Source organism: Fundulus heteroclitus, unplaced genomic scaffold (assembly GCF_011125445.2).
Source record: "Fundulus heteroclitus isolate FHET01 unplaced genomic scaffold, MU-UCD_Fhet_4.1 scaffold_72, whole genome shotgun sequence".
NCBI lineage: Eukaryota > Metazoa > Chordata > Actinopteri > Cyprinodontiformes > Fundulidae > Fundulus > Fundulus heteroclitus.
In genome coordinates this window covers 401,169-410,089 of record NW_023397165.1, presented here as the reverse complement: position 1 = coordinate 410,089, position 8,921 = coordinate 401,169, and the positions used below count along the sequence as shown (strand labels likewise).

The 8,921-nt window shown below is 40.2% G+C and overlaps 2 protein-coding genes across 2 annotated transcripts in view; one reads left to right on the top strand and one right to left on the bottom strand.

Moving 5' to 3' along the window:
* On the bottom strand, window positions 1–1,092 carry LOC118561800. The gene is made up of 2 exons (XM_036134030.1): window positions 673–1,092; window positions 1–539 (listed from the first exon to the last, which is right to left on the bottom strand). Exons 1-2 carry the CDS (start codon window positions 987–989, stop codon window positions 224–226), a joined length of 633 nt encoding a protein of 210 aa, XP_035989923.1. The 5' UTR covers window positions 990–1,092; the 3' UTR covers window positions 1–223.
* A 3,148-nt stretch (window positions 1,093–4,240) lies between these two features.
* Window positions 4,241–8,921, top strand: part of LOC118556365 (follistatin-related protein 4-like) — a 53,057-nt gene continuing 48,376 nt past the window's right edge. The window contains exon 1 of the mRNA XM_036134025.1: window positions 4,241–4,254. Coding sequence (XP_035989918.1) covers window positions 4,241–4,254 — 14 coding nt within the window. The remainder of the gene's footprint in view (window positions 4,255–8,921) is intronic.

The window sequence follows — 8,921 nt, the reverse complement described above, 5'->3', positions numbered from 1 at the left end:
CTCTTTGGCCAATGATGTTACGGCCTCTTTGCCTTCGTTTGTGCAGGTTGAAGCCAGCCTCATCCAGGAAGAGGTACTCATGAGGTCTGGCCATCGTGTCCAACTGTAATATCCTCTGTGAAATTGTGAAAGTGCACAGGTGTTCAGAACAACAGTCAATCAGGTAGCATATTACTGTATTGTCCAGAAGTAATGTAGGCCACTGAGCAACACAGTATGTTTACTAACTGTACTGTGAACATGGATGTATACTTACTTGCACATACTCGTAACGTAGGTCTTTGTGTCGTGCAGAGTTTCGCTCAAAGGGAACCCTATAGACTTGTTTCATCTGCATCTTTTGGCACCGGAGAACTCGGTCTATTATGGCCAAGCTGACATCATCAATGCCCTCAAAGTTCACATTATCGTCAATGACTTTGTCTCTGATCTCCCGGAGTCTGATGAGGTTGTTCTCACGAACCATATCCACAATGGGGGTTTCTTGTGCCGCTGTAAATATGGCAACCCGCCCACCTCTATGTGGCATTCTTTCAACTCTAAAGAAAGAAACGTGTCGTCAATTGACATGTTTTACAATACAGTAACAACTGATTTGAAACTACTGTAATAGACTACTTTCACAGGCTTGTAAAATTGTATTGTAACAAAGAAAGCAATAGAGTACAATACCTGTTGTGTTGTCTGAATGCCCTGATAATGGTGGCCACGGTGAACCTACTCCGGTTTGGACGGACTCTTAGTCCTGCTTCAGCTATTGTCATGCCATGGACAATGACATGGTCAATGACTGTTGCTCGCATCTCGTCCGTAATGATGGTACGAGGTTGTCTTGCTCTCCCTCCTGGACCTTCTCTCCCTTGTTGGCCTGCTCCTCTTCCTCCCTGGCCTGCTCCTCTTCCTCCCTGGCCTGCTCCTCTTCCTCCTTGGCCAGCTCTTCTCCCTCCTCTGACGCGATTACCTCTTCCCCTGACTCTGCCTTCATCCATTGTGTTTGTTTGGAATCTTCAGCAAACTGTGCACTCTGAACTTGCTTTTATACATGTGGTCACAGCATTAGCAACAGGTGTTTTCAATTTTGAGTCGTTGTGTGTAATGCATGACGCCAGGTGTGTTCATTTTGTTCAAATATTGCTGACTGTGGCAAGCATTTTGCATCACATGAGCTTTCATTTGAGAATATGAGTTCTTTTGCAAGGAAAAATGTGTTAAGATTTATGTGAACGGAGGATTGTGTTTTGTGAATTGTGTCTTCATGTGAAATGTGTTTATGATATTGGAAAATGATGGCTAGATTTAGTAAATGTGTTTAGACAACTGGTCATTTGGTTTAGAGGATTGGCTTTTGTGTTTTAGCATTTGAGAAAAACTGTAATACACTAACAAAACACTGCAAACATGTTTTAAAATAAAATAATTATTCAAAACACTAACACATGTTCTCTTTCAACAGGAATATTTAGTCAATCATAACACAATGACAAAACAAACACTATCATCAGCTGAAATTACAGAAACTGCATTATTTTAGATGTGTCAGGTGCATACATACATACATACATACACACACATATATATATATATATACTGGAGAGACGTCCCACTCCCCGGCCACTTGGGCCAGCTCCTCCGGGTGAATCCCAAGGCGTTCCCAGGCCAGCCAGTAGACATAGTAACCCCAGCGTGTCCTGGGTCTTCCCCTGGGCCTCCTCCCGGTGGGACTAGCCCGGAACACCTCACCAGGGAGGCGTCCAGGAGGCATCCTAACCAGATGCCCGAGCCACCTCAACTGGCTCCTCTCGACGTGGAGGAGCAGCGGCTCTACTCTGAGTCCTCCCTGGATGACTGAGCTCATCACCCTATCTCTAAGGGACAGCCCAGCCACACTACGGAGAAAACTCATTTCAGCCGCTTGTATCCGGGATCTCGTTCTTTTGGTCACGACCCAAAGTTCGTGACCATAGATGAGGGTAGGAACGTAGATCGACCGGTAAATCGAGAGCCTCGCCTTTTGGCTCAGCTCTCTCTTCACCACAACAGATCGGTACAGTGCCCGCTTCACAGCAGACGCCGCACCAATTCGCCTGTCGATCTCCCGCTCCATCTTCCACTCATTCGTGAACAAGACCCCAAGATACTTGAACTCTTCCACTAGGGACAGCACATCCTCCCCAACCCGGAGGAGACACTCTACCCTTTTCCGGTTCAAGACCATGGTCTCGGATTTGGAGGCACTGATCCTCATCCCGGCCGCTTCACACTCGGCTGCAAACCGCTCCAGTGAGAGCTGTGGATCACGCCCAGATGAAGCCAATAGGACCACGTCATCCGCAAATAGCAGAGACGCAATCCTAAGGCCACCAAAACGGATCCCCTCAACACCTTGGCTGCGCCTAGAAATTCTGTCCATAAAAATTATGAACAGAATCGGTGACAAAGGGCAACCTTGGCGGAGTCCAACTCTCACCGGAAACGATTCCGACTTACTTCCGGCAATGCGGACCAGACTCTGACACCGGTCGTACAGAGACCTGACAGCCCTTATTAAAGGGTCCGGTACTCCATACTCCCGGAGTACCCCCCACAGGATCCCTCGGGGGACACGGTCGAATGCCTTCTCCAGATCCACAAAGCACATGTAGAGTGGTTGGGCAAACTCCCATGCCCCCTCCAGAATCCTGCTGAGGGTGTAGAGCTGGTCCAGTGTTCCACGGCCAGGTCCATATTTCAAATGTTTTGGCAGAGTTGGAGCCTTTTGCAAACAAAATGTGTAATTCTGACCATTGTTGCGACTGTTTAGTCCTCTGCGTTAACTGTTTTGAAAAATGTGGGTTTTGAGTTGACTGGTGCGTCAAAGCAATCAATAAAAACTGTAAATGCAATGACTGCCCATTATATAGATGCAGAGGCATGTCAAGCATGGATTAGGCATGCAAGAAGATTTTTCCTAGGTGCATCACAAGGGAAAATATTGAGTGTCATGAAGATGAGGCCATGTGGCCTATTCGTCAAGAGAGAAGAGACTAAAAGAGACAGACAGCTCTAGTATCTTCTGTTGGAATATTTCATTTGTAGCCACAATCTGAAAAAAAAGAATGAATAATCAATAAAATTTGGATCACAGCATATCTGATTCTGGATCCATTTTTTGCAAGAAGGCAAATTTGACTACAAATGACACTGACATGTAAGCTGCGTACAGTCTTTGGCTACAATGAACCAGCAATGCTGCACTGATTCACATTGAGTGAGGTATTTTGTATTTTGTTGCACCTTGTGTAATAAATTATTGGAAGGGCTCAAACATTTGTGTGCAGGTTGTATTGTTTGAGGGCAAAATTTGCTTTTGGTTCATATTTTAAATGTTTTGGCAGAGTTGGAGCCTTTTGCCCTTTGACCATTGTTGTGACTGTTTAGGCCTCTGCATTAACTGTTTTGAAAAATGTGGGTTTTGAGTTGACTGCATCAAAGCAATCAATAAAAACTGTAAGTGGAGTCTACAGACTAAAACATAGCATTTGCTGAAAAATCAACCCACACAGAGCAGTAATTAGGGCATAACTGTACAAAAAATATATGTGTTTTGCATTTAAGATGAAAATCCCTCTGTAAATATGCTCTATCCAGAACTCCTCAAAATAAACCTTTTCTATCCGATTTTTAATCTGTTAATAAAAAAAAGTCAACATATTGATCAGTTAGAAAAACAATTGTTGTAGCCCTTCTTATAGTGTCTTCTGTTTTGCCAGAGATCTATGTCTATATATCATTGAGGTATGTTAACCTACTAAGAGTATCTATTTTTAGATTAACCAATTACTAAAATAATTGGTAGTTGCAGTCCTATATGTGTGCCACGTAATTTAAGAATAAATACTGCTTTTCTATGACAACAGAATGGAGAACCGGTTGGCTCATGGTTACTATGTGTTACTTCCTTACTATCTGATCAGAGACTTCTCTGAACACTTGGATAACTTTTTCACATTAGCCCTTCCTTGCATGAATTCTTTTGTTTGGCAGATTGATTGATCAACTGATTAAGCAGCTTCTCCACTTTTGTTTTTCTTTGCACATCAGAGCCTAATATTCTGGTTTGGGGAAGCTTTCATCTTCATAAAGCCTGACTTCAGTATAGGCTACTTATTTTTTTACAATATACTCTGGCCTTTTTGTCTTTGTTACTCCTCAAGAGTGATGACAGGTGGGGAGAATGTTTAAAGTTACAACAAAAGCACACATGCCCACGCCAAAGTCTGTTCTTTCATTAATATTACACAGACATGAAAGGCATAAAAAAATGATGCCGTCAAAAGTCTGAGTTTACGTTGCAATTCACAGGAGGATTGGATTCCCTTGAATGGGTGGTTTTCACATAGGTTATTGTGGCTTGTTGCAATATGTAAGGCAAAGGTATTGCTCATACCATCAACAATAGACTCGTCATCCAACACCTGGATATTAAAATCAATTGTGGAATCATGCCATAAACAATTTATCTATTTGCACCTGTCCTTGCAAATAATATATCCTTTTTGGTCAAAGGAACTTTAGACATATGCCTATTTCAAATAACATTTGCCATAATTTACTTTAAAAGTAAAATTAAAACGTAAAATATTATGATACGTTTTACAGGAAAGCATACAGTAGACAGGCTCTTTTAAAAATAAGATTACAACGTTTTGGAGTATTGAAGGAATACTCTGTATTATTATTATTATGATAATGATTTTCCATTCATCTCCTGGTATGTTTTTCTTTTTATGTATTGATTTTGTTAAAACATTATTCAAAATTATTGTGGATGTATAAAGGGCTATACAAATGAATTACCTGGATTTATTGTTTATACGAATTTGAGAATTAACACATTACTACTTTTACTACTACTACTACTACTACTACTACTACTACTGCTATTCAATAAAAAATTTATATTCAGCACCAATTCACAACACATGTAATTTCAAGCCACTTTACAAAGTCAATTCAATGAAACCATCCAGACAAATTGGTTAAAAAGTGTTCTAAGGAAACCCAACAGATTGCATTGAGTCATTGACTTGCAGCATTTATTCCTCCTGGAAGAGCATGTAGACACAGTGGACAGTCGTCTGCATTGTGGTGTTGACTTCGCACAATCCCTCATACTAGAGCATGCATGTAGCGACAGAGGAGAGGAAAACTCCCCTTTAAAGAAAGAAAACCTCCAGCAGATCCAGAACCTGGGCTCAGTTTGAACAGCCATCGGCCATAACCCACTGAGGTTTGAGAAGACAAAGAAAAGGCACGAAAGGCACACAGAAGGACACAATGAGCCAGGAATCTTTCTATGTTAGCAAGGGTAACGACTAGCTCCATAGGTGGCTGTGTCTAGGAAAAGAAACACAGACAGGCTCCAAGAATGCTGTCACAGAATGCTAAACAGATTGCCAAGCCAGATATACCTACTATGAAGAGAAAAAGCAGAGAGAACACAAGTTAAAAGTTGAAATAACAGAAATGAATGCAAAATTGGAGAATAGTAGGGGAATTCAGCAGAGTGAGCATAACTATAGAGTCAGCTCAAGATAACCTAAGTGAATCTAACCAGAAACTTTTAAGCCTAGTTTTAGAAGTAGGGGAGCATGATAACTAAAATATACTTTTAGAGACTGGGAGGCAGTTCTCAGAGAGTACCGAGAACTACCAGCAGACCTGCAGTCTGAGAGCAAAGGGCTCTGTTAGGAGCATATGGAGCAATAAAAAAAAAAAAAAAAAGGAAAATGGCTTGGTACTCGTATAGCTCTTTATCAAGTCCTGAGGACCCCAAAGGGCTTTATACACGCTGACAAGCTACATTTGTAGCCACAGAAGACTGACAGCATGCCATACAATCAGCACCACCAGGTCCTCTGACCACAACCAGCAGGAAAAGCAAGTGGAGCGTCTTTCTTATTCACACCTCTAAGACAGCCAGACAAGGCGTCTGAACCAGCAACCCATTGGTTATAGAACAAATTCCCTAGTGACTGTACAACCATTGCCCCCCAACAGATCTCTGATGGATGATGGAGGATGATTATTAAGCGCTTTATATGTGAGAAGGAGCATTTTAAATTAGATTCTTTATTTGACAGGGAGCCAATAAAAGGGAGCCAAAACAGCAGAAATATGATCTTTCTTTTTAATTTCACCTTCTCAGCTGAAGGTTTTAGCTACATTTTGTGGAAGTCCTGATAGTAAACAATTGTAAACAGTCCAGCCTTGAAGTAACAAATGCATGGACTACTACTCCTACTGATGATGATGATGATGATGATGATGATGATGATGATGATGATGATGATGATGATGATGATGATGATGATGATGATGATGACGATAAAGAGGAAGAAATAGGATTTACATTTCATGACCTCTAATTGCAGAATGTAGCCACTAGTCGTCACCCAAGTCCCATTATACTGATTTAGAAGCTGTGACTGCGTTGCGTTGAAGTACTGTCAGTAATACTAGGAATTTGACCTAACGCAAACCAATGAATCACTTCTGCTAAAAAGAAATACGCGTGTATAAAAACAAAACAAAACTTATTTTAAGTCGTTGCCTTAGAGAGAAAATTTATAGGTAATAGCAAAAATATTTGGCAATATCTTTTGAGAGATACAAAACGTGGACATTTAGATAACAGTTACACCACATACTCTTTTTTAAAAAATCTGCTTAACGAGAAAACAACTTAATCAATTTATCCCAAAAATCTTTTTTTATTGTAACAGTGATGAAAGCAGGTGTTAATTGACGAAAAATGTAAGGAGTAGGGGTGTACTGAAATTATGTGCCAAAGTTGCGAGGTAGACCTGAAAGCGGCACCGGTGCTGGCCAACAGGATAACGGTGGACAGGGTGTGTGGGACAATGGCAGATAAACAAACCCTCTATGGCATTACTCTATGGACCTTTAAATACTAATGTTGCGAGTCAGAGAGGATGTACATGATCCCAGTTTTTTTTTACTGTCGACACAGGAGCCGTGGTTGACAGTAAATGACCCCGTTGGCGAAAAGTTAACTATATCAGTAGTGTTCGCGAAGAGGTGAGTTTTCATGCAAGTTCTAGCTAGAAAACATAACGGAAGCTAGCTAACTGTTGCTAAAAGGACGCTTTAGCATCTAGTTGTGCCAACTCTAGAATACCACGCACTTTACTTTATTTACCCACGTAACATTAAAGCTTAAACAATGGCCGAATAGCACTCTGTGAAGGGTTACGCTTGTTAATTAGCTTGTGTAGTCTCCATCGCTGGAGGCTGAAGCGCCCAGCTGCATCCTAGCATGATTTATTGCTCGAGTAAAGGACAGGTCGCCTGTTAACTGTTGCTTCGACTCTGCTTTTCTGCTACTCGTTAGGGTACGGTTAAAACAACAAGAAAGTAATGCACATTAAATAGCCCAGACCCAAATATGGTAAAGACGACTTCACCAAAGAATATAAAACAAATCAAAAAACATAGTCTGCCCAGTTTAGTAAGAATAAACTTTTTCTTTGAAGAAGAAGAAAACCATTCTGGGCAAGTAATTCCTGAAGATTAAAGCCTTTGTATAAATTCCAAGCAAATCAAAATGTAGTTAAAACTATATTGTCATTTAAAAAAAGACTGATATCATTCTTATTTGAGTACTCCCCAAGATAACTTGTATTAAATGAAAGAGTCTATGCTAAAAATAAGAAAAAGAAAAAAACAAGCAAACCAAATTAACATTATAACAGAAATTATTTTGTTTGGATTAGTTCTAACAATGCAGTATGTCTTTTTACATTCAACATAAATCCTCAGAACATACCAGTTAGATGCCATTTATTTTTTCTAGCTACAAGACCAACTGCAACTAAAACATCAGAGCAATACATGGCTGAAGATGGGCCTCTTCTGGAGGTAGAAACTAGCATTTATCAGAAATATGAATACCCAAAAACACCAAACATGTTTTTTCATTTTGAAGAACAGAAAGGGAAACATGAAAGCGGCCACAGAATTAAAACCAGGACCAGATGTGTATTATCCTCCAAAGCACTAAATGCATGAAAGCAAACAATGCCCTATTAAACAGACGAGGGTCACAGTCATCACAAGTGATAATAGAACGTTTGCTGTATCCTGACAGAGGAATTATGAAATGACTTCGCCCCACAATTAGCCACTGTGCAAATTGCACTTACGAATTACAACTGCATAACTTCTTCCGTAGTGATATTAAGGATAGGCTGGTATTAGATTCTCCTGGGTGATAAACAGTGCATTTTGCACACACACAATAAAATAAACAAAAATAAATAAACACAATCGAGTTGCTTTACATGAAAGCAGAAAAATATAAACATCCTTCCTGCTCTGAAAATAATCTAACAATATTATTACAGATATGTATTTGTGCAATGATTCTTCACTTCTTGATTTAATAAATACCTAAAGAAACACATCTTCATAAACCTCAGCTAATTTTGTTGCAGGCTCATGTGAGGCAAGCTTACTGCTCGAGTGTTATAACTCTTTTTCTCTTCTTTTTATTGCTATTCTGAACTCTTTTTAAAGTACACCTAGGCTGATATTGGCTGATTAATACCTTTGGCTGTCCGCTGTGAACGAAAGCCTGCAGCCGGCTGCTTAACAGAGATGCTGCGTGTAGCTTGTCAAAAGGATTCTAAAGTAGCGTTAATTTCACGAGAGCTGAATTCACCTCTGTTGAAAACATGGAGTTGCCTCAGTTTAGCCAGCTAAAGAGGCAGTGTGCAGCAATAGGTCAAGGAAAACTCCTGGTACTCATTAAAAAACCTTGGCAAAGAACTGACAAACTCAATTCATTTGCAGGTATTACATTTTGAGTTATTAACACAGACAGAAAAATCTAATATTTTGAAAGTGATCGTTACAATCTT

Excerpts from the sequence above, each read along its gene's own strand:
- LOC118561800 (XM_036134030.1), bottom strand. The coding sequence starts at position 989 with ATGGATGAAGGCAGAGTCAGGGGAAGAGGTAATCGCGTCAGAGGAGGG. Across the intron at positions 540-672 it reads GCATTCAGACAACACAACAG|AGTTGAAAGAATGCCACATA; the intron begins GTATTGTACTCT and ends TTCTTTCTTTAG.